The sequence below is a fragment of the Rhinoraja longicauda genome, chromosome 4, assembly GCF_053455715.1.
Source record: "Rhinoraja longicauda isolate Sanriku21f chromosome 4, sRhiLon1.1, whole genome shotgun sequence".
NCBI lineage: Eukaryota > Metazoa > Chordata > Chondrichthyes > Rajiformes > Arhynchobatidae > Rhinoraja > Rhinoraja longicauda.
Genome location: NC_135956.1, coordinates 30930172 through 30955962, shown reverse-complemented (window position 1 = coordinate 30955962; position 25791 = coordinate 30930172). Strand labels below are relative to the sequence as shown.

The 25791-nt window shown below is 43.2% G+C and overlaps 2 protein-coding genes across 2 annotated transcripts in view; both read right to left on the bottom strand.

The window, feature by feature from the left end:
- Positions 1–25791, bottom strand: part of LOC144592671 (YTH domain-containing family protein 3-like) — a 199765-nt gene that overhangs the window by 156397 nt on the left and 17577 nt on the right. The window lies entirely within an intron of this gene.
- The window catches only part of LOC144592672 (sodium/potassium-transporting ATPase subunit beta-1-interacting protein 3), a 369074-nt gene continuing 344659 nt past the window's right edge, over positions 1377–25791 (bottom strand). Inside the window, exon 6 of the mRNA XM_078397460.1 lies at positions 1377–6652. Coding sequence (XP_078253586.1) covers positions 6639–6652 — 14 coding nt within the window. The 3' untranslated portion in view covers positions 1377–6638. The remainder of the gene's footprint in view (positions 6653–25791) is intronic.

Here is a 25791-nt window from a genome sequence, read left to right as displayed (position 1 = left end):
CATAATCATTTAACCATTGATATTGATCCTCTGCCTTCTAATTATTCCCGGTTAGAGTGGTGCTTTTAGTATAATCTTCCAATGTTAAAAACCATACAAGACAACAGATATTTTGTACATTTACTTCACTCTTTGCATTTTTTATGAATGTCTGTGTGCTTATTGCTTAAATGCATTCTTATCATTGCAACAATGCATAGTTCAGGGGAAAAAATGCTGCTTTTTAATAATTAGCAATTGTTGCAAGTTATACTGGGATTCATTTTCCAAGTTAGTAAAAGACAACATAGTCAAGCCATTGGTAGGCACTAGGTGCTATAGAAATCTTCATTTTGGATGGGTGCTCTGGCTGTGGGATGACTGGTTCCACACTGTGGGGTCTGAAGTGTCTGAGGCCTGTATATGATGCACAAACTTTACCACTGGCAGAGCAGCATAAAGAAGGGAGATGAAGAGTTCATGAGCTAGTGGGCTTCTTTAGTTTTAGTGGGATTCTGTGTTTTGCCAGTGAGGACACACAAAATTCCAGGAATTCTCACAAGTCAGTCATGTTCATGTGTTATGCTTCTCAAGATGGCTGTCAGTATATGCTAAAATCTCCCCATCCAATATGTCCTACTTTAGCAGGGTAAAGGCATGGCTTAGTCATTGGGTTTTTTTTCAAAGTGGAGATTGATAGGTTCTTGATTAGTATGGGTAACAAAGGTTACAGGGAGAAGGCAGGAGAGTGGGGAAAAATAGATCGGCCATGATCAAATGGCAGTGCAGACTCACTGGGTCAAAATGCCTTATTCTGTTCCGATGTCTTATGGTCCTGAGCTTTTTGTAAGATCATAAGTAATAGCAGAATTAGGCCATTCAGCCCATCAAGTCTACTCCACCATTCAATCATGGCTGATCTATCTCTCCCTCCTAACCCCATTCTTCTGCCTTCTCCCCATGACATCTGACACCCGCTGGATTGATGCTTTGATCGTCAAACTCAAATGGCCAAAGGAGCAGGTGGCACAATGATGTGCATTAAGGTGGCTCCTTATGTATGAAAATTAATCTACATTTTCCAGGATATCACTTGTTATTGTGCAGGGTTGGTGCTGTGCAGCAGAGCAGGAGTAGAAGACCATTGTAAGGCCCACTCTCGCCTGTGTTTCGGTGAACAAGTCAACAACAATTTAGAGTTTTTAACTTTGGTGGTAGTAGCTGAAATTATCCTTTTTACTTAAATACAGTATGTGTGTGAAAGTGAGTGGACCCAGCTGACAAACAATATTTATGAACTGATTTAGTATCAAGATGCAAAAAAGGAGAGAATCTTTACAAGTTGGTTGTAATCCAATGTACAATTTAATCATTTTAAGATGACATGAACTATTTACCACCCAAACTAGTTTTTTACAAGGTACCCAAGTGATGGGATTTCTAGGTAAGTAAAAATTGTTTACATAAAATACTATCAACAAACACCTTCAATACATTTAATGTGCGTATATGTACAAGTTTCTTTTTAAAATTGTTCTGCACAACGTGCTTTATTCATCAGGTGTATGCAACAGATCCGGTTTCCAAAAATGACCATTAATGTTATGTCCTCTCTGATCACAACAGGGTTCCATTCCTGCACCTATTGTCTATTGTCTATTGTCTATTGTCATTCCTGAATCATAGAGTGATACAGTGTGGAAACAGACCCTTCGGCCTAACTTGCCCACACCGGCCAACAATGTCCCACCTGCCTGCGCTTGGTCCATATCCTTCCAAACCTATCCTATCCATGTACCTGTCTTAACTCTTTCTTAAACGATGGGATAGACCCACACTCAACTGCCTCCTCTGGCAGCTTGTTCCATATACCCATCACCCTTTGTGTGAACTGTTTGCAGTGTAGTTAGACCGTGGCATTTAATGCAATCATTCAGATTTTTCTTTGCAAGTTTCAATGATATTGCTGTGAAGCGAGTTTTCGCATGACAGAAGATGCCTGCAACCCCCCCAGCAGCCAGCAAATCCATCCTGCGGGTCTCACAATGTTCATTGGTATGTATTGGCTGTACATACGTTGGGCGTTTGATATTTGGGGAGAACCTGTCCATCCATTAGTTGTATTAATAACCCTACATGCTTGCAATTAGTTGGTAGTTTGTAAGATCCTTTGAAATCAAATGGCACAACACATATTCACCATTTCTTTTAATCTTTCCTGAAAATCCCATTGTTGCTGATGGCTATTAAATACATGCAATTTAGCATAGTGCACAGTGAAGGGTGGTTGCCCAGGAATCTAGGGCAGCAGAAGTAGTTCATCAGGATGAAACTGGGCTTCTCAAGAGAAACAGACTGAAATTAGTGTGATCTATTACAACGTTGGCCTGCTCTGTTTCTATCACAACAAAGGACCAGAAAATTGATGTGGCTCCTGGTTGCAACAGGCCCAGGAAAGCCTTAGCAACTGTTCATATCATATATATACAGCCGGAAACAGGCCTTTTCGGCCCTCCAAGTCCGTGCCGCCCAGCGATCCCCGCACATTAACACTATCCTACACCCACTAGGGACAATTTTTTACATTTACCCAGCCAATTAACCTACATACCTGTACGTCTTTGGAGTGTGGGAGGAAACCGAAGATCTCGGAGAAAACCCACGCAGGTCACGGGGAGAACGTACAAACTCCTTACAGTGCAGCACCCGTAGTCAGGATCGAACCTGAGTCTCCGGCGCTGCATTCGCTGTAAAGCAGCAACTCTACCGCTGCGCCACCGTGCCGCCCGATCAGAACTTTGGGCCCTTTTGTAAAATAGCAAGCAAAAAAAATCTGGATCAAATATCTCTTGTATTTATTCTGCTACTTCTGATTTCATCAAACAAATTTTATGGTGGTGATTGTTCTTCCCATAATGCAATTTATTCCAAACATGGTTGATATTGGTTGAAGGTTCATGGAACATGGAGGCAGTCCAGAAGACAGGCAAGGGAGAAGGAAAAGTAGGGGACTGGGCACACAGCTTTTTCCAGTGAGTATTCAAGGAGTGTTTCTTGTACCTTAACAATATTGAGGACCAATGTCTGGGACGTCTTTGTTATTGGAAGAGAATGTCATCTAAATGCATTATCAGTTGCAACCACAACTCAGTCACGGTCATCCTTTGTTTTATGCTCTGGTGCTGTGGCTGCAGTATCATGTGACTTCTCATTGTGCACCGTAGTTCCAGCAGGGCATGGCGGAGCTGAGAGAAGTCTTTGCTAACTTTGCAGACTTCCCATAGACTCCATTCCAGCAGTAGCCTGGTGTATTTTTCAGGAGAATGAGACAGTATTCTTGAACGTGTAGCTGACTTGTAACCACAGACAGCACTCCACACAGTGGTCACATGCCAAAATTTGACCACGTACCAATGAAGCACCAGTCACCTGCCCAAGCTTCCCCATACAAGGTTCAGTATGGTCCCTCCTTGAGTTAGACATGTCATATCAGGAAGCCCTCTTCGATACGCTTAACAAATTCTGCTCCATCCAAGCCCTTTACACTAGGCCCCAGTCAAAACTGAGGAAATTAAAGTCATCTTCTATGGTAACCTTGTTGCTTTTGCATCTTTCCATAATCTGCCTACACATTTGCTCTTTTATCTCCCGCTGGCTATTGAGTGGCCCAATAGAGGAAATGTACTTTTCTTATTTTTGAGCTCTACCCATTTGCCTCAGTAGGCGAACCCTCCAGTATGTCCTCTGAGTGCTGCCGTGACATTCTCTCTGATTAATAAGGCACTCCTCCACCTCTTTTACCTCCCTCTACATCACATCGAAACCCTGGATTGTTCTTCTGCCAGTCCAGTCACTCTTGCAATCAAGTCTTGGGAATGTCCACATCACCATAGTTCCAAGCCCCGATGCAGACTCTGTTAATCTGCTTTACCCACGATACCCCTTGCATTAAAATAAATACACTTTAGTCCATCAAATTCACCATATTCCTTAACCTTTCCCTGCCTGCCGTTCCTTTGAGACTTAGTGGTCATAACCTCAACTTTGCATTTGCTGATGTTCTGCTCTGGATGTTCCCCTTGCCACTATAGTTTAAACCTTCTCAAATAGCATGAGCAGACCTCTCTGCAAGGAATTTGGTCCCGCTCCAGCTCAGATGCAACCTGTCCCTCTTCTATAGGTCACATCTGCCCGAGAAGAGATTCCAAGAGTCCAAAAATCTGAATCCCTGCCCATTGCACCAACTCCCCAGCCACTCGTTTATCCATCCTATCTTCCTATTCCTAATATCAATAGCACATAGCACTGGGAGTAACCTGGAGATTACTACCTTTGTCTAAATCTTGATATTCACTCTATAGGATCTCATCCCTTTTTCTACCCATATCATTTGTACCAACGTGCACAATTACTTCTGGCTGCACACTCCTTGAGAATGTTGGCTGCACACTCCTTGAGAGATATCCTAGACCCTGGCGCAAGGGATGAAGCACACCATCTTGGAGTCCCATTTGCAGCCACGAATCTCCTATCCATCCTTCTAACTAGTGTCTCTTATCACTGTAGCCCTGTGTGACTTCAACCTTCTCCACTGCACCACAGGCCTGACTGCTGCTGCTGCTGCCTTCCCCTGAGCTGTCATCCCCAACAATATCCAAATGAGTATAACTGTTTTCAGAGGCATAGCTACAGGGGATTCTTGCATTCTCAGTCTACTCCCTTTCTTGGTGGACACCCATCTCCTTTTTTGCCTGCAGCTTAGGTGTGACCACCTCACTAACACTCCTATCTATGATGCTCTCGATGTCATCCAGGTGCAGCTCCAGTTCTCTCACACTATCGGGTAGGAGCTGCAGGTGGGCGCACTTCCCATGGCTATTAACTTTGCATTTGCTGATGTTCTGCTCTGGTTTGCATCCGTTGCCACTATAGTTTAAACCTTCTCAAGAAGCACTAGCTACTTTCCACAGGTGTGCATCATCCCTTCACCCTGGGCATCTCTGCAATGCCCTGCATGCAAGCACGTCCTATCTTAAAAATGGAGATCAAAATTGAACTCCCTGGTGCAGTCTTACCAATGACTGCAAGGTTGCATCAAACCTGTCCAATTTAAAGGCCAAGTATATTAAGATATCTAAATTTCTTTCTACCACATGCTAGATTTGTGTGTTTCTTGTTCTAGGATCCCCCTGATCAGTTATAATCTCACTCCATTTAAATAATTTGTTTTTATAATCTTCCTTACAAATCTCTCATTTCCCCACATTAAACCCCATATGTTGACTTCTTGCAAACTCGTTTAACTTATCCCTTTGTAATTTCCTCACAACATGCTAACCCACCTAAGCTGCACAATGTCTAAGCTGAAGGACTGGCCGTTGCCATATATTGGCATCGACAAGAGAAGGAGGAGGAGGAGGAGGAGGTGGAAGAGCACTATTGACCTACCTGTTCCTTTGTTGCTCAGAGAACAACTTCACCGGGCAAGAGTGCTTCACCAGAACTACCCTCAGTTCACTAGCTGCGCTGCCATCCTTAGAGGTTGGTTGTTGAGGACAACTTACTTTCTCTGCACCTCTGTGGATTTTAAGAGGGCTGACTACCCCAATGTGAGATCTGCAGATTCTGCCACATACGTGGCAACAAATGCTTGATAACAGAATGTGGATGCCGTGCATTCCTTCCACTCTTTTTGCTAGGCTTCGGTCAGCTCTGGGCAAAGCCACTCAGTAACAATCCTGGATGCTCACCTGTATGAACAGATGTGCAAGGGCAACCCACCTTCCACTTGCCCCCTTTTAGGCAGAAAGTGAGTCGAAACGTTTACATTTTGAAGAAATCTGTAGGTCTTTGTTTTAATTAATGTGTATTCCAGGTAAAGTCGTTAAATGTAGCTTTCTATAGGCTCTGAGACCAGGATACTTTACTTGCAGTGCCTTTGAGAACGTGAATGCTGACATTTAGATCAAGCAGGTAGGGTAATGCAACCATGTCACATGCTCCATTCAACAGACTGATAAGATCCTTAATTACTTCAGAGAGTGGAATGCAGCAATACTGAGAATGAAAGGATTGCTTTAATCACCTACTCTATAATCCATAAATACCCTAAAAGATATATTTCACATAAAATGTAACATTCACAAGACTACAAAATACTGGGGCGGTAACATTATCTTACAAATGTGTTAAGAATTAATAGTTCATAAATTCATAAAAAAGTATTTTTGTACAAGTTGAAAACAGAATTGTTTAAATATTCTACAGAGAAACAGTTGCTACTGTCAAAGGACCAATTCGCAGTCAGCACAAATCCAGTAATGTTTTCCTTTTGCACAGTGGGTTTTACCTGAAACAAATCACTTAACTTTACCAAATTCACTGTTTGCTACAGTGTACATACTTCAACTAGACGCTCCATACAAGATACCATTATTGTACAGCAAAGGACAAGAAACAGTCAGTAACCAGAACCAAGTATTTCATAATCAACTTGGATTTGCCTAAAATTAGTCCTTGACTTGAGTTTTGGTCGGAAATGAATTATGTGGGAGTACCTGCCCACACCTGATATAACATATAACCTTCTTTCCCTCTGAACAGTAGTTTGAAATGCATCACTGCCAGAGGTCTCCCAGTCGATGGTCATCTGTTATCAGTCATTTACTTCGACCTAGAATAGAAGCAAAAAGTTTCAGTAATCTCACCATTACACTCTTCTAAACAACACTATCTTCAGAATGTATAAATCATACCTTGAAAGCAATAACTTTTCCAGGATAAAATATCAAGAAAGTTGTTTGAACTTACTGTATTAACAGAAAGAGTTTGATGACACACCAACTCACACCTAATTACACATTTTTATTATGATTCTCAAATACTTTAATTGAACAGTGCAATACAAGGTACCACTGTGCACTCGTACTAATTGAAAAAATTAGACTGATCCTGAGCAAGCTGTCAAGCAAGACATCAATAGTCAATAGTCAATTTATTTGTCACATACACAAATGTGCAGTGAAATGAAAAATTACCCGCAGTTCAACAATAAGACCAATAAGAATAATCAATAAAAATGCAATAACACATACAATCATAACCAACACCAAACAAAAGAAACATCCATCACAGTGAGTCTCCTCCAGTCACCTCCTCACTGTGATGGAAAGCCAGAATGTCTTTTTCTCTTCCCTGCCGTCTTCTCCCGCGGTCATGCTGTTGGAGTTGCCACGTTGGGGGCGGTCGGGGCCCCACAATGTTTATGCTGAATACGATGCCGAGTTAGACTGATCTCATCTGCCTGTACATGATCCATATCTCTCTAATCCCCGCACTTTTCATTTGCCTATCTGAAAGCCTCCTAAGGGCCACTATCATAATTGCCTCCCCACCACCCCTGGCAGTGGTGTTCCAGGCCCCTACGACTCTGCCTCGCACATCTTGCGGCACAGTGAAGTGGCGGTAGAGTTGCTGCCTCACAGCACCAGAGACGCAGATTCGATCCTGACTACGGGTACTGTCTCTGCGGAGTTTGTACGCTCTCGCTGTGACTGCGTGGGTTTTCTCCAGGTGCTCCAGTTTCCTCCCAGATCCCAAAGATGTACAGGTTTGTAGGTTAACTGTCTTCTGTAAATTACCCCTTAGTGTAGGATGGGATAGCATAGAACTAGTGTATTGATGATCTATAGTTTTCGTGGACACGGTGGGTCAAAGGGCCCATTTTCATGCTGTATCTCTAAAACCAAAATTAAAACTAATCTTCATTAAACTTATTGATATGCCCTCTAGTGTTGAGCATTTCCATCCTGGGAAACAGGTTCTGACTGTCTACTTATTTATGCCTCTCGTACGTTTGTATATTTCAATCGTCTTCCCTCAACCTCCAATGTTTCAGGGAAAACAATTCTATCCAACCTCTCCCTGCAGCTGAAACACTCTAATCCAGGCAGCATTCTGGTAAATCACCTCTGCACCCTCTCCAAAGCCTCCACATCTTTCTTGTAGTGGGGCGACCTGAACAAGATCCCTCTGCATACAATGATGTACGGGTCTTGCCATTAACTGTATATCGAAATGTAGATGGGTTGGTGAGCAAGTTTGCTGATGACACCAAAATTGGCGGAGTTGCAGACAATGAGAAAGGCCGTCAGAAAATAGAGCGGGGTATAGATCGGCTGCAGAAATTGGCAAAGAAACGACAGATGAAGTTTAACCCGAGCAAGTGAGAGGTGTTGCACTTTGGGAGATTGAATGTAAGTAGAGTGTATACAGGTAATGACAAGACCCTTACATCATTGATCTTGCAGTGCGACAATTTTAGGCCCACCCTACTCACCATTCCCTCGCGGTCTCAATAACTTTTGTTACTTTAAAAAAAAAAAAATGTAACTTAATAAACTTTAAGTGCGGTCCCCCCCCCCCCCCCCCGCCGGGAGTTCCAGCGTGAGGACCGGCGCTCTTCCCGGCGTGCCCCACGCCTGACCTTCCTCCCACGGTGCAGAGCGGCGGCAGAGGGTCCAACAAGATGGCCATCGCCACCATTTGCTGCTGCAGGAGAGATTTTGGGTCCATGGCTCGCTCTGGCTGCACCGCTGGGGGTGAGTGGCTCCCTCTCCCCTTTGTGTGTCCCCCTTGCCCGCCCATGGCCCCGGGGGACACTCCCCGCCCAGCAACGGGTCCACGGATCATCAGTTAGAGGTTTGCCGGGCCTGCAGGAGAGGTTTGCACCCGACGGAGATTTGGACCCAAGAGGTCCACACCCGTCTAGTACATAACTAATACTCTCATCTTGTTTGTTCCCCTGTTTGTTTGTTTGTCCTTGTCCCGTATGTTTCTTTGTGCGGTTTTCATTCGGAAAAAAACAGTACACGATAGCGTGACAATTTTAGGCCCACCCTACTCACCATTCCCCTGCGGTCTCAATAGATCAACTTTTGTTACTTTTTAAAAACAATTTACTTCATAAACATTAACAAATGCGCCTCCCCCCCCCACCGAGCGTACCAGCGGGAGGACCGGCGCCCGTCCCGGCACGCCTCGCACCTGACCTTCTTCCCGTTGTGCAGCACGGTGGCAGAGCATCCAACGGGGTCCAACAAGATGGCCGTCAATGCCGTTTGCCGCCGACCGCTGCAGGAGAGGTTTCTGCTCCACGGTTTGCCCTGCTAAAGCGATGGACGCCCGGGGCAGATGTCAGTGCCTCCCTCTCCCCTTGCCTGCCGCCCCTCACCCGTCCAAGGCCCCGGGGGACACTCCCCGCCCGCCAACGGCTCCATGGAGCGGTAGGGTTGCTGGGCCCGCAGGAGAGATTTGCACCCAATGGGTGCACATCCATCTAGCGCATATATATATATATATATATATATATATATATATATTTAAGTGACCCAGATGCAAGTGTAGATATTTGTATGTATATATATATGTTCCAAAGGGATATGTACTGGGAGTCTGCTATAGGTGCAGGAGTAGGTCATTCGGCCCTTCGAGCCAGCACCACCATTCAATATGATCATGGCTGATCATCTAAAATCAGTACCCCGTTCCTGCTTTCTCCCCATATCCATTGGCCCTAAGAGCTATAACTAACTCTGGAATGCATCATATTGTTAATGTACGTATAAAAAAATTGACAGACAACAATTTCTCACAACAAAGAGTACGCCTCAGAAGTAATTCATCATAACATGAAAGGGACAATATCAATGCAAGTGTTTTAGAACAGTCACGAGGTGAGGGCACTGATACCAAAGCCATTCTTAATTTCCTCTTGAACTAAATGCTTTGCTTCCCTGATTGTTGCCCTTCAGAGGGCAGTTTAGAGCCAATGGGTTTGGAGAGGCGCACTAGCTAGACAGGGTAGGATGGCAGATTATTTCATGAAAAGACATTACTGAAGCAGACAGATGTTCTACTGCACTCAGATAGTTACATGATCACCTTCACAGATGCTACCTTTTTTATTCTACATTATTTGATTAGCTGAATTTGAATTCCTTGGCTGAATATGGTGGGATTTGAATTTTACATTGCAAGTGTTTAAAAATGACCTCTGAAACCTGGGTGAGAAAGGCAATATTGTCTTGATCATAATCCAATAACATCCTGCTGGAATATACATACATACATATTAATATCAGGTCAAGAAAGGGATTTGTTAATGACGGTAACAGTTCACTAACTTGCCAAATGTCCATATCTGTAATAATATGCTGAGTTTTGGGGTTGTGTAATTTGAATGCCTATTTAATGCTTTTATTGTTGGACTGTGTTTTTTTTTTTTTTTGGGGTTGTGTAATTTTAATGCTTATTTAATGCTTTTATTGTTGGACTGCGGGTGACTGAATTTCGTCCAATATTGGATGACAAATAAAGCTATCTTGAATCTTGAATCTTGAATGACTACTTGGGGAAAAGCACTCGAAAGCTGCAGGTAGACAGGAAAATACTCCCCAGAGAGGGTCAAATGCTTCAGCAGGTGGAGAGAAAATGTTATCCTTAGAGATTCTTCATTTTATTTCATTAGATGGTAAAGCCGTCTTCCACACCTCAATAAGGCTTCTGCTGCTTTTTCCAACGGGGCCGCTGCCTTCAAGCAGGTACGCGGATCCCGATGGTGGGCGTCAGCCGTGCTGTCCTGCTGGGGATGCCCGGCTTCTACCGGGACTTGCTGAGAGTCTGGAACCTGGTTGCTGTCAGCCGGCCACCCCCTCCGCAGGCGGAGTGCAGCGGCCCAGGCGTGAGAGCAGCTGGCCCTTGTCCCGCCGCGCTCAAACGTGTGGAGTACCTGCGGCTGAGCAAACCCCCGCTCAGCCGGAAGTACTCGTCGGACCCAGGCGCCGTAATCCTTCCCGGGAGCCGGTCCCACATAACATGAGCCGCATTTCCTCGACACCCTTCATCTCCCTCCGAGACGCAGGGAGGTGTGTCCTGCTCCTCCACACCCTGCACTTCTTCGCCCTGGTCCACCGTCCGGACACTAAGTGGCGGTTGGTGTTGCCTTCTGGTCGCGAGGGGGCCCCGCGGTGGGGGTCCCTCTACGCAGGGATTCTGCCCCCCTCCATTGGGGACCTGGGGTGGAAGGTATTGCACTGAGGAGTCCCCTGCAACCTGTTCCTCGCGCGGTTCACAGACTCGCCAGCCGACTGCCACTTTTGCGGGTTGGAAGAGTCTGTGTACCACGTGTGCATGGAATGTGTGAGGTTGCAGCCCCTGTTCCAATATCTAAAGGGACTGCTCCTTGCTTTTTGGCTGCACTTTTCACCCACCATCCTCATCTTTGGACACCCTGTGCGTAGGGGAGAGGGTAGCGCCAAAGATGTCCTTGTTGGGTTGTTCCTGGGCCTGGCCAAACTGGCCATCCGTGACTCATGGCGCCAGGCGGAAGAGGGCTCTGCCCGAGCCAGCTGCCTACCCCTTTTCCGGGATTACATCCGCGCCCGGGTGGTGTTGGAGAGGGAGTACGCGCTGTCCACGAGCACCCTGGAGGATTTCCGGGACCGCTGGGCACCACGGGGGATTGGATGTATCCTGGATGGGGATTGTAATATAATTGTATAATAGTTTCAATTGGTATATTTGTTTGTATAGTATTCTGGTGGTGGGTTCTGTTTTGGTTTTATTGTATTGTATATATTATTTTAATATTTGAATAAATATTTTTGATTTAAAAAAAAAAAAAAAAGGCTTCTGCTGTGGGTAATTTCAAAGGCATGTTTATTTGGGCAAGTTAATGGTCTGCCAATTAGCAGGTTTTGTTCTTGTAGCTCCCTCAAGTTTGAACTCTTTGCCTTCTTGGAATTAGCTAAAAACATTCTAACTGTGAATTTTTGGTAAGATTGGAGTTTGAAATAGAATTTTCTGAATGAACGTTCACCTCTCTGTTCATCAATTTATCTTTTGTCCCTGTGTGGAGATTTTGTTTCTATGGTTGCAAACTAACCAAATCATCCAAACAGGTGCAAACGAAGTTCAAAGAGGAGAAAACAGTTGGTTCAGTATTCAAAGTCTAAACCAGGCCCTGTCCAAAAACTAATCGCAATAAACATCGCAAGGTTCTCCCAATGCAGGAAAGCTTCAAATTCTGCTCGTTTTGTTTGGTACAAGAAAGCTCAAGCATGTTTGAATTCACACAAAAATAGATTTCAGTTATTATAAAACTTTAAAATGTAAGTAGTAAACGGTTATTAAATAGTTTCAATGCCTTATTTTGAAGATATCTTCAGTAATTTTAAATCAGACGAGGCAGAGGACTGCACTGTAATTAAATATGGCTGTTCCTATCCAGTGTATTTTAGACAGATAGTAATATCTTTTATGGCAACAATTTAAAAAAAAACTAAGCTCTCAGATTTCCACTGGTTCATGGGAAACTTTACATTAGTAATTTTGCATATTAATTTTACTGGAAACCTGGCCTAACTAACTCTACTTCAAGCAAGATTTGGTGCCGTTTCCCAATGATGTCAAAAGCAGGAACTACAATCTGAAGTTGAACAAATAGGTCACAAAAGTGCTGGAGTAACTCAGTGAGTCCGGCAACATCTCTGGAGAACATAGGTGACATTTTGGGTTGGGACCCTCCTGAACAAATAGGTGAGTTGACTATTGAAAGTGTTGAATGGACTGTAAAAGCATGCATTGTTTTGACAGAGGATGGTGGATTATTAGTTAAATTACTGGGGTAGTTTCGAGACCTGAACTAATAATCTGAATACCATGACTACAGATACACGTGTGGCAATTCATCATGTAAGAAGCAAATGTCAAATAATTTTTAGAAAAGCTAATCTGGTTTGTTAATAAATGTTCATCAGATTCACTCTTTGGGGTGGAAATTGTTACCTTTGCCTCTGAAGCACACAGCAATATTGTTGGCTTCCAACTGCCCTCTGAAATGGTCTGGTAAGCCATTCAGTTGTATCGGAATGGTTGCATTAAAACAGAGCCACAAAATCTGTCAGATCACATGGTATTAACCAAGGAGTTGTACCTGGCTACAGCAAAGATTCATGCAGCGCAGTCAATCTTGCAAAATCTTCTGTGCATTACTTGAGGGCTGGTGTGCAAAGTGGGAGAGCTGGCAGACTAGTTGAAGAGCAGCGTGATTGATATCTTCACAGAATCATACCCTGCAGCTAACATCCCCGAGTCCTCTACCACTATTGTTGGCTCTGGCCTCTCCCATCAGAGGATTGAACCAACAAATCTGGTGGCACAATAACGTATTTGTCAAGGAGAGAACCTGGCAGTCCTCAGCACCGAACGAGTCAAACAGTGGTAACCCTCCACTAATAAATCAGTGCTCCTTGGCATTGAATAACATCCAGAAATAGCATTACGAGTAGCAGGAGCACAGAATGTACCCTGGGTGGAGTAATTCATTGTCCGTCACCCAATATTTCTCAGTAATGAACCATTGATTGAGTCCTGAGAATGGATGGTAGTTGAATTATACACACGCTGATGAAATGGACAGGCACATGGCATCTCAAATTGAATCCAGAAAATTGTGAGGTGATGCACTTTGGTAGAAAGAATGAAGAGAGGCAATATAAAATGATGTTATAAAAGCTGTTGTAGAAGTGTAGAGTCCTATATGTGCACTAATCATTGCAGGGCAAGTTTGGAAAGCAGTGAATAAGGCAATACACTTCAACAAAGCTACAAAGTATAAAAATAGAAGAGTTATGCTGGACCTTCTAAAAAAGACTGGTCCAGCCTTTGAGTATTGAGTTCGATTCTTCTCATCGCATTATAGTGGGAAGTGAAGATGTTAGACAGGGTGCAGAAAGGATTTATGAGAATGTTCCCAGGGATAATGAATTACAGTTACAAGGATGTATTGTTAAGGTTAGGAATGTTGTCTTTTTGCAGAGATACCGAGAGGAGATTTAATAAAAGTATATCAAACAATGAAGGGTCTGGACAGACTGGATGGTGAGAGTCTGGTCCCTTTGGGGACTGGTCATAACGGATATAAAATAAAGGAAAGAGAATTTTAAGAGCTATGTGAAGAAAATCCTCTTTTGCACTGCCTTGCGATATGGTAGAGGTGGGTTCCATTCTGGCTTTAAAAAAAAAAAAAATTAAATATATGGTGGGGAACCATTGACAAGGCTGCAAAAAGATCAGTGGGCAATACTAGAGCAGTTAGTTTAGAGATACAGCGTGGAAACAGGCCCTTCGGCCGACCGAGTCCACACCGACCAGCGATCCCCACACATTAACACTTTCTTACACCCACTAAGGACAATTTACAATTATACAAAGTCAATTAACCTACAAACCTGTACGTCTTTGGAGTGTGGGAGAAAATCGAAGAAAACTCACGCAGGTCACGGGGAGAACGTCCAAACTCTGTACAGACAGCATCCAAAATTAGGATCGAACCTGGGACCCTGGGATCTGGCGCTGTAAGGCAGAAACTCTACCACTGCACCACCCTGCTGCCCTATTCATTATTATTAGTTATTGATATAGACAGCAGGCTCAGACTTGTTGGGCCAAAAAGGCATCCTTTTATACTCTATGATTCTAACACAGGTTCTGCGAGGGGCAGTGAGTGTGTCAACACTAGGTATAAACATGATTCACATCGTCCTTGGTGTTCGCACGCTCACTGTATCAGGGAAGGCCACATAGTTCTTGTGGAGCAGAAGTTTTGTCCTCCTTCCAAGGACACCTCACTTTGTTTAGAGTCATAGAGTGATACAGTGTGGAAACAGGCCCTTCAGACCAACTTGCTCACATCGGCCAACATGTCCTAACTACATAGTCCCACCTGCCTATGTTTGGTCCATATCCCTCCAAACCTATCCTATCCATGTACCTGTCTAACTGTTTCTTAAATGTTGGGATAGTCCCAGCCTCAACAACCTCCTCTGGCAGCTTGTTCCATAAACCCACCACCTTTTGTGTGAAAGTGTTACCCGGCAGATTCCTATTAAATCTTTTCCCCTTCACCTTAAATCTATGTCCTCTGGTCCTCGATTCACCTACTGGGCAAGAGACTTTGTTTAAAGACTGTGCATCGACCCAATCTATTCCTCTCATGATTTTATACACCTCTATAAGATCACCCCTCATCCTCCTGCGCTCCAAGGAATAGAGTCCCAGCCTACTCAACCTCTCCCTATAGAACAGACTCTCCAGTCGTGGCAACATCTCGTTTAATGTGACATTGTTTTTGCACAAGATTCAGAACAAGACCCAACAGCTTAAAATTGGCAGCAATGAGGCACTGTTGTCATCAGTAGGAGAACTGTGTTCCACCACAATCCAGCATGTGCCTCAGTCCATCGAGCCTGGGGCCCGGTTCAATGAGGGAGTGAAGGGAATGGCAATAGAAGCACTTGACATATTGTAAAACTGAGATCCCAACATGGTGAAGATGCAAGACAGGTTAACAGCTTTGCTATAAACAAAAGCAGCATGGAATTGAACCAAGCAATCCCACAACCAATGAATTGGACTCCATTTCACCTTTCGGCTTTAATGCTGGTGAGCAATTATACAGCCAAAAGGCCGTGGCTTCTGGCGCATCCTCAAACTCAATAATGATAGAGTGAAGCATGTGAGCAATATAGACAAGGCTCTTATAATTACCTTTAGTCATCTATCTTGGCTTCCTCCTGAGATCCCCACTATTAAATGGTCACTCCAAGTGGAATCAATAATTGAGTGAATTTTGACAAATGGTCATTGCTTCTCACACGTTAATCGTGTTTCTTCATATACACTGCCTGCTCTGCTGGGTGTTTCCGGCATTGTCTGTTTTTATTGTATATGGTACCAAACATTAACTCAACATGGCTAAAGATATGAAGAAGGGTCCCGACCTGAAATGTCACCCATCCTTTTTCTCCAGAGATGTTACCTGACCTGCTGAGTTACTCCAGCACTTTGTGTCTATCTGTAACTAGACAACATTCCATGTGCAATATTAAGGTTGTGTGCTCCATAACTAGCTGAGCCGTGGTGATCCAGTACAATTACAATACAGGAATCTAACCAAAAATGTGAAAATTCTCCAAGTATCTCCTGTCACAAAAGGCATGGCAAATATGATGCAATGAATTATCACCTAACCAGCCCCCTCCTAAACCTCAGCACAACAATGAACGATATTGCAAACAGCTAGTCAGTAGCACTTTGTCATCAATAACCTGCTTACTAATGCAAAGACTTACTCTTGTCTGGACTGCTTTGTTACAGTCCTCATCACTGACCTAGACTAAATATGGACAGAAACCAGAACTCCAGATATCAATGGTGCTTTTGACTGAATATTGCATCACGCAACTCAAGTTAAGTTGAAATCAATAAAAACCAAGTGAAATGCTCTCCACTGATTAGAGGCATAAGATCATGATAGGAGCAGAATTAGGCCATTTGACCCATTAAGTCTACTTTGTCATCATGGCTGATCTAGCTCCTTCCTAACCCCATTCTCCTGCCTTCTCTCCATAACCCCTGATACCCGTACTAATCCAGTATTTATCTATCTCTGCCTTAAAAATATCCATTGACTTGGCCTCCTCAGCCTTCCGTGGTAAAGAATTCCACAGATTCACCACCATCTGACTAAAGAAATTCTTCCTCATCTCCTTCCTAAAAGAACATCCTTTAATTCTGAGGCTATGAACTCCAGTCCTAGACTCTCCCACTTGTGGAAACATCCACTCTATCCATCTTTCACTATTCTGTACTTTTCAATGAGGTCCCCCCTCATTCTTCTAAACTCCAGCGAGTACAGGCCCATATGTTAACTCACTCATTCTCCGGCTTCCTCCCACACTTCAAAGACATACAGGTTTGTAGGTTAATTGGCTTCAGTAAGAATTGTAAATTGTCCCTAGTGTGTAGGATGGTGCTACCCTGCGGGGATCGCTGGTTGACAGGGACCTGGTGGGTCGAAGGGCCTGTTTCCACGTTGTATCTCAAAACTAAACTAAACTAAACTGGCTCACTGCTGAAGAGGCCGGGGTGTCCATCTTCCTCCAGATTGGTAACTTTAATTTTACAATACACAAATTAAACTCATCCTCCTTCACCCGCAAATTTCCCTCTCTATTATCTGCCTGACCAATCCCTCCATTACTTGCCCAACTCCTTCATCCCTTGCCCAACAACAGCAGCACATGCCGATTATTTTATTCTTACCCTTCTCTATCACACAGCTGTCCTTCTCCATGCAAATATTTTGACCTGATTGAATGGCACTAGGTCTAAACTGGTAGCATCTGCAATATCCTACATTTTGTCCTTGAAATCAGTGTTAGTTTGGACTCCACTGTTGGATTCCTTGAGAATACCAACTTCTCTATAATTACAGAGGTAGATCATCACAGTTCCACACAAACATGATGGCATTACTGATGGTGCTGTAGATTGTTACTATGTTTCAAGGCAGCAGTTGAAAGATTACATGCATTGTAGTTTCTGGAGGGGATAGTTGAGGCAGGTACTATTGCAGTGTTTCAGAAACATTTAGAAAGGTACATTGATAGGATAGGTTTAGAGGGATATGTGCCAAACGCAGGCAGGTGGGACTAGGCTAGATGAGACATGTGGGTCAGTGTGGGCAAGTTGGGACGAAGGGCCTGTTTCCACACTGTATGACTCTATACGAAGCTCCAATGTTGCCACTCTGGAATCTGATTCACTGTGTATTGCTGTGCTAAGCCACTTGATGGCACAGCTGCATCAAAGTGCACTTTTAGAAGTAAAATGTGCTCTATTTTTAGCATAGAGTAGGGAATACATCAATCGGACAGCACATTACCTACTTGTACATGCATGACTATCTTCAACACTGTGATTTTTACCTTGGAAATTTAAAATGATGCTTCATCTTATAATTCTATTTGCCATTCTATGGGCTTTGAACATCCCATGAGATAAAGATGACAGTACAATCAGAAGCCGTTGATCTTCAATCGTCTGCTCCTATGTCAACATTGCCTCAGCATTGGTGATAGGGACTGCAAGCACAGTTTATACATAGTATTGGGGAATATGCTCCATGTAAGATCAAAAACTGCCCAATCTAAAACTTGTCAACAGTAATTATGGATTGTTATGTGGAACATGATTTTCTTTATAATTTCTTAACATCAATGATGCGATTATATATATTTAGTCGTTAATATTGTACTTTGCAGTCAAAAGGGAGGAGTCTGCTAAAAATATTCCTGTAAGAGATAAGAAATGCCATTGGAATTGAGTCTGCTATTGCCAAGGTTCACCTCTAGGGCTGGGTCAAAGGAGCAGAAAAAATAATGTGGCTTCCTGTTTCAGACTGCTGCTCAGTGAATCCTACTGAAAAACAGACATTGCTATGGCAGGATTAAATATTTAATGTTATGAGCAACGAGTCAGATTTCTTCAAACTAATTCAAGAGAAGATAAGTTATAAGACCAGAAAATTCATTTCTGAAGATCATTCTTTAAGATGTGCATTGAGGCAAAGCTGAATAAGCTACTCCAGGTCTTGTCACCAATAACTATGTGTGACTTTACAGTAATTTTCTTCCATTAAACCTTAGACAAAATAAATGGTGTAAAACTGGCAGGAGTGAATTGATCATCTTTATACATCACATACAGTGCATTCAGAAAGTATTCAGACCCCTTCTCTTTTTCCATATTTTGCTACGTTACAGCCTTATTTTAAAATGGATTAAATTCTTTTTATTAAATCATCAATCTACACACAATACCCCATAATAAAAAAGTGAAAATGCGTTTACAAATTTTTGCAAAGTAATTAAAAAGAAATAATTGAAATATCACATTTATATAAATATTCAGACTCTTTACTCAGTACTTTGTTGAGGCACCTTTGGCAGCGATTACAGCCTCAAGTCTTCTTCGGTATGACACTACAAGCTTGGCACACCTGTATTTGGGTAACTTCTCCCATTCTTCTCTGCAGATCCTCTCAAGCTCTGTCAGGTTGGATGGGGAGCATCGATGCACAGCTATTTTCAGGTCCCTCTAGAGATGTTCAATCGGGTTCAAGTCCGGGCTCTGGCTGGGCCACTCAAGGACATTCACAGACTTGTCACGAAGCCATTCCTGCATTGTCTTGACTGTATGCTTAGGGTCCTGTTGGAAGGTGAACCTCCGCCCCAGTCTGAGGTCCAGAACACTCTGGAGCAGGTTTTCATAGAAACATAGAACATAGGTGCAGGAGTAGGCCATTTGGCCCTTCGAGCCTGCACCGCCATTCAATATGATCATGGCTGATCATCCAGCTCAGTAACCTATACCTGCCTTCTCTCCATACCCCCTGATCCCTTTAGCCACAAGGGCCACATCTAACTCCCTCTTAAATATAGTCAATGAACTGGCCTCAACTACCTTCTGTGGCAGAGAATTCCACAGACTCACCACTCTCTGTGTGAAGAAATGTTTTCTCATCTCGGTCCTAAAAGACCCCCCTTATCCTTAAGCTGTGACCCCTGGTTCTGGACTTCCCCAACATCGGGAACAATCTTCCCGCATCTAGCCTCTCCAACCCCTTAAGAATTTTATATGTTTCAATAAGATCCCCCCTCAGTCTTCTAAATTCCAGCGAGTATAAACCTAGTCTATCCAGTCTTTCTTCATATGAAAGTCCTGCCATCCCAGGGATCAATCTGGTGAACCTTCTCTGTACTCCCTCTAAGGCTAGAATGTCTTTCCTCAGATTAGGTGACCAAAACTGTACACAATACTCCAGGTGCGGTCTCACCAAGGCCCTGTGCAACTGCAGCAGAACCTCCCTGCTCCTATACTCAAATCCTCTTGCTATGAATGCTAAGGATCTCCCTGTACTTTGCTCCGTTCATCTTTCCCTCAATCCTGACTAGTCTCCCAGTTCCTGCCACTGAAAAACATCCCCACAGCATGATGCTGCCTTCACCGTGCATCACCATAAGTATGGTATTGGCCAGGTGATTAGCGGTGCCACTTGGCATTCAGGCCAAAGAGTTCAATCCCGGTTTCATTAGACCAGAGAATCTTGTTTCTCATGGTCTGAGTGTCCTTTAGGTGCCTTTTGGTAAACTCCAAGCGGGCTGTCATGTGCCTTTTACTGAGGAATGGCTTCCATCTGGCCACTCTACCATAAAGGCCTGATTAGTGGAGTGCTGCAGATATAGTTGTCCTTCTGGAAGGTTCTCTCATCTTCACAGAGGAACTCTGGAGCTCCGTCAGAGTGACCATCGTGTTCTTGGTCACCTCCCTGACCAAGGCCCTTCTCCCCCGATTGCTCAATTTGGCCGGGTGGCCAGCTCTATGAAGAGTCCTGGTGGTTCCAAAGTTCTTCCATTTAAGAATGACGGAGGCCACTGTGCTCTTCGGGACCTGCAATGCTGCAGAAATTGTTTTATACCCTTCCCCAGATCTGTGTCTTGACACAATCCTGTCACGGAGGTCAACGGACAATTCCTTCGTCTTCATGGCTTGGTTTATTTTCTCTGACACGCACTGTCAACTGTGGGACCTTATATAGATAGGTGTGTGCCTTTCCAAATCATGTCCAATCAATTTAATTTACCACTGGTGGACTCCAATCAAATTGTAGAAACATCTCAAGGATAATCAATGGAAACAGGATGAACATAAGCTCAATTTTGAGTGTCATAGTAAAGGGCCTGAATACCTGTAAATGTGATATTTCAGTTTTTCCTTTTTAATTACTTTGCAAAAATTTCTAAACACCTGTTTTTGCTTTTTTATTATGGGGTATTGTGTGTCGATTGATGATAAAAAAAGAGAATTTAATCCATTTTAAAATAAGGCTGTAATATAGCAAAATGTGGAAAAAGTGAAGGGATCTGAATACTTTCTGAATGCACTATATAACAGACTGAAGATTCAAAGCTGCTCAATTTCTCTTCCCTGCTAAAATTGAAATTCATTCCCAAAATCTTTGCTAACAAATGTCCTACGTGCAAAGTTAATCATTTGGCTATTTATATCTACATTAACAAAATAAATTACTAATCACTGCCACGCTACACATAATATGCTTATCAACCTCTAATTTTGTGAAAGGGCACCTTTTCAGAAAATGAAATTTTAACAGTGTCTTTTGTGACATTGATCTTTTTTTTTTAATCAGTTATGGTATCTGCTGCCCAAATCCATGAATGTTCTGAAACAATAATTTACTGAATAAAAGGAAAAATATTAAATTAAGAAAATTCATTTTTCAATCAAGTCTGCCAATTAAGAATGTGAAAATCTTTATAACCTTGTCTTCTCCAATCCTACTGGAAGAATGAGGAAAAAACTATTTTTTTATGCAGCGATTTATCTTACATGTCACAATTTTTTCCATGTTTAATATTTCATGCATTCTTTAATTCACTATCATGTCGCCATCTTTTTTTACTCCTTGGTATATTTCTTGTTTTGTAAGTAACACTAGCAGTCAACATTTAACTACTTGCAAAGAGTAAAATGTGACAACTCGATCTTTAGTTCCTAATTCATGAAAAATGGCCATCGGTTTCAGTCCTTACTCCCTTGCAACATTATTATCGGTTTACAATATCCTTTTCACTGTTACCATTTAACAATAGATTGTACAATGGGCCTGATATTCATTTCAATTCAATGAATGGAAACAAAACTTGGGTGCCTCTAACAAATAAGAATAGAGAGATCTGGGAGTACGGCTGCATCTATCTATATACTAAACCTCGTGTTTGTTTGTTTGTTCCTGAACTACAGCCAAAACGGTACAAGATAGCGTGACAATTTTAGTCCCACCTTACCGTCGTCCCTTTGGTGCTAATGGAAGAAGTTTCATTGAAATCGGTGTTATATTTTAAAAGTTATTCACATTTTAAAGTTTAAATCTATCTCCTAGGGAGGGAGGGGGGAGGGGGGAGAAGGGAGGATAAGGGGGGGTTGAGGGGGATTGAGTGGGGGAGGGGAGGGGAAGGGGGGAGGGGAGGGGAAGTGGAGGGACGGGTGGTGGGGAGGGGTGGGGAGGGTAGGGGGAGAGGGGAGGGGAGGGGGTGAGAGGGGAGGGGAGGGGAGGGGGAGGGGGGTGGAGAGGGTGCTGCACCAATGTAGGTTTGGGCCCAATGGGCCCACTTGCTCTAGTGATTCTCTAAAAGTGGCGAATCAGTGTGATGAGGATGACTTGATGGGGAAGGGTACTGAGTAAAAATGTTGGGATATCATGATGCAGCTGTACAAGTCGTTGATGAGTCCATACTTGGAGCACTGTGTGCAGTTCTGGTCACCCAACTATAGGAAGGATGTCATTAAGGTAAAACGTGTCCAGAAGAGAAACACTAAGATATTAGCTGAGCTTGCAGGCTTGAGTTATAAGGAGAGTTTGGAAAGCTAGGACGTTTTTTCTTTGGAGCCTCGGAGGCATTGTGCTGACTTTATTTAGGTGTACTAGACTATGAGAACCATGGATGAAGTGGATGCTCAGGGCCTTTTTTCTTTGATGGAGGATTGTAAAACTAGAGAGTATAGACTAAAAGTGAGAGAGGAGATATTTAAGAGGGTCCTTAGGGGCAATATTTGCTCTCGGAGAGTAGTCTGTATCTGAAATGAACTGCCAGAGGAAGCTATAGGAGCAGATACAATTATGACTTCAATTGACATTTGGATAGATATATGGTAGGAAAGGTTTAGAGGGCAAAGTGCCAAATGTGTCAAATAGGACTAGCTTAGTGTGCCAACTTTACGCAAAGGATAAGGTGGGCCAAAGGGCCTATTTTTGTGCTGTACAGCTCTATGACTAGGAATAGGTGATGGATTAACTGGATTACACTGAGCAAATATGTACAGAACGGAGTTCAGGAGAACACCACTCCCTTTCCATTTCCCTGATATACACTCTGAAGGAACATTAGTGTTAAGGAATGAAGGACTTCCCATTAACGGAAACCTAGGCTTACAATCAAACTCTCCCATATCAAGCATAAAATATTTAGTAACGCCCTCAACAAATCTCAGAAGATCATTGTCTACCAGTTTAATGTGATATTCTAGTTGCCAGATTCTGTGATCAAGGAGTTAGAATGGCAATAGCTTCACGGTGTTGAATTAGAATAAAATGCTTTGGAAAGATGTCAATTGAAACAACATCCATTTTGGGTTCAGGCAGCTGACCTCTGTTTATTTTAGATTGTTATTCCAAATTTCAATAAGTTGGTTTTCCTTTGGAACTTTGTTCTCAAAACATTATTCTATCAAGCCGTTTGAAAGGGGCTGGCAATGATTATGTTGTTTTCAAATACATCAACAGAAAAAGTGCCATCATTTAATTTTAGGTCACATATCATAAAACAAAAACAAACTTGAATTTGATTGTAAAATGTGTCCTGATTATGTTATATTATAGACTGTAATTCCACCACATCTTTGAAATAAACATTAGCCCTTTGACAGTGAATGATAAATGAATGATGAAGCAGGCTCTGTTGCAAAATGTAACCTCATTTTCATATGTTTCATCCAATCATTAGGAATTTGGCCTTTGAAAAATGAGCAGTAAGAGTTGCTATCAATTACTTATCCAGCAGGACAAAAGGAAACAAGCCTCCAATTGGGTAGGTGCACAGAGTCTCTTGCCCAAAGTAGGGGAATCGAGAATCAGAGGACATAGGTTTAAGGTCAGGGGAAAGATTTTATAGGAACTTGAGGGGTATCTTTTTAAACGGGTGGTGGGTGTATGAAACGAGCCGCCGGAGGAGATTGTTGATGCGGCTACTATCGCAACGTTTAAGAAACATTTAGACAGGTACATGAAAAGGACAGGTTTAAAGGGATAGGGGCCAAACGCAGGTAGGTGGGACTAGTGTAGATGGGGCATTTTGGATGGCATGGGCAAGTTTCCACTCATCAGAGAATACATCAGTTCTGGGCCTCTACATATAATCTGTCCTTAATCTCTTTATATAACTTGTTTTTGATTGAGGTGCTGTTTTTAGCCTTTGAAATGAAATGGTTTTCAATCTCTTAATTTTTGCTTATCTATGGGGAGATTCAGAGCAAACCCCTGACATGGACAATGTGCTAAAAACCTATGATCTGTTGTCTATAGATAAAAATAAAAGAAAGTTGTTTAACTTCCCTGGGGATATGTTCTTACTCCTTATCAAAGCGAGGTTGGCTGCAGTTTTAAATTAGTACAATTAATCCCAATTTCAAAAAGCTGATTTCAAATGTCATCTGCTTAGACATCCATTTCAAAGACTTTTAAAATTTCCTATCTTTCTTCTGTGCATTTCTTCCTATCACTGCTCTCACCAGACAAATTCAGCAATGCTTCCTTTTCTGTAGTTGGTTAAAACAGCAGACATCCAACGAAAGGAATATGATCTGAAGATTATCTCAAACTGGAAGCACCATTCTTGATCTAATTCCGTCAAATAAATCTTCAGGGATAGAGAGCTGCCTTAAAGGTGTGTGTGGCTTGATGTGAAGTAAACCAATAACAAATACGAACATAATGCACAGCATTCAAATGCAATGGATTATGGGCTAAAGGGGACTCTTTTGGATACATTTTAAATTCTTTAAAAGCTAATGACTTAAATATACACTTAACGTTTTCATGGAAGATCAAGTAATCCAGTCTTATTATCTAGGCCTTTTATCTATGGATTCACTTTCAGTTCTGGTCAGAAATTGGGGTTGAAAGTTTCCTCTCTGCTGATAACTTGAACTATGTTAACAAACATCAACAAAAGAGGATTATTTGTAATATCAAAAGATTATTCATGCTAAAACCTCTTACATTGCCTGAAGGGTTGCACTGACTTTTTTTTTCTTTTCTGGTGATTAAAAGCAATGTAAGCTGTGTAGGGGCACAGGGATTGGTCCAGACCATCGAACTCTCTGATTGGTAGAAGAGGTGAGGTGGTGCGCAGGTAAAGGTACCGAGCAGTCTGGTTTAGAACTCCGAGAGAGACAGTAAGATTTATGGTTGTCTGTCGTTTAGTGCGTTGGTTGTCATGGTTGTTAATCTTACAATAAACGTCTACCTCAACGCACATCGCCTACGACTCGCCATAGTGGTGACCCCGACGTGATCACAGATCACCAAGATGTCCCATCGGGAGGCATCGACGCCGAATGCAGTCGGCATTCATCTGCCCCCACCAACCACGCCTGTGGTTCGCCCAAGCGGAGGCACAGTTCCACCTCCGGGGAGTACAGGAGGACGAGACCAGGTTCTACCATCTATTGAGCGTCCTGCCGTCGGAGACGTCCGCACGGGTCGCACAGTACGTCACCGACCCGCCAGACACCGGCAAGTATGCGGGCCTCAAGTCGCTGCTGCTGAAAACCTTCGGCCGCAGCCAACAACAGCGGGCCAGCACACTCCTGCACTTACCTGAGCTCGGGGACCGACCGCCGTCGGTCCTCATGACGGAAATGATGACTCTAGCGGGAGAGCACACCAAATGCCTCATGTTCGAGGAGGCATTCCGCGAGAAGCTGCCAGAGGACGTCCGCGTGGTCCTAGCAGACGTTACTTTCGGGGACCCGATGGATTTCGCAGAAAAGGCGGACGCACTGGTCGCGGCAAAGACGAGGCGCCCCGGCTCAGTAAATCGGGTTTCCACACCGGTGAGCGACCGACCGCGCGGCCAAGATGGCGCCCATCCGCCCGCCACTTTTCAAAAAACCCGCCAAGCTGCTACGTTGACGGTGGCCATTTTGAAACAGGCCCGCGACATAGAAACACACCAGCGCGGCTGGTGTTTCTTTCATAGACGGTGGGGAGCAGCGGCACGCAACTGTAGAAGCCCCTGCACATTCTCGGGAAATGCCTCGGCCGAT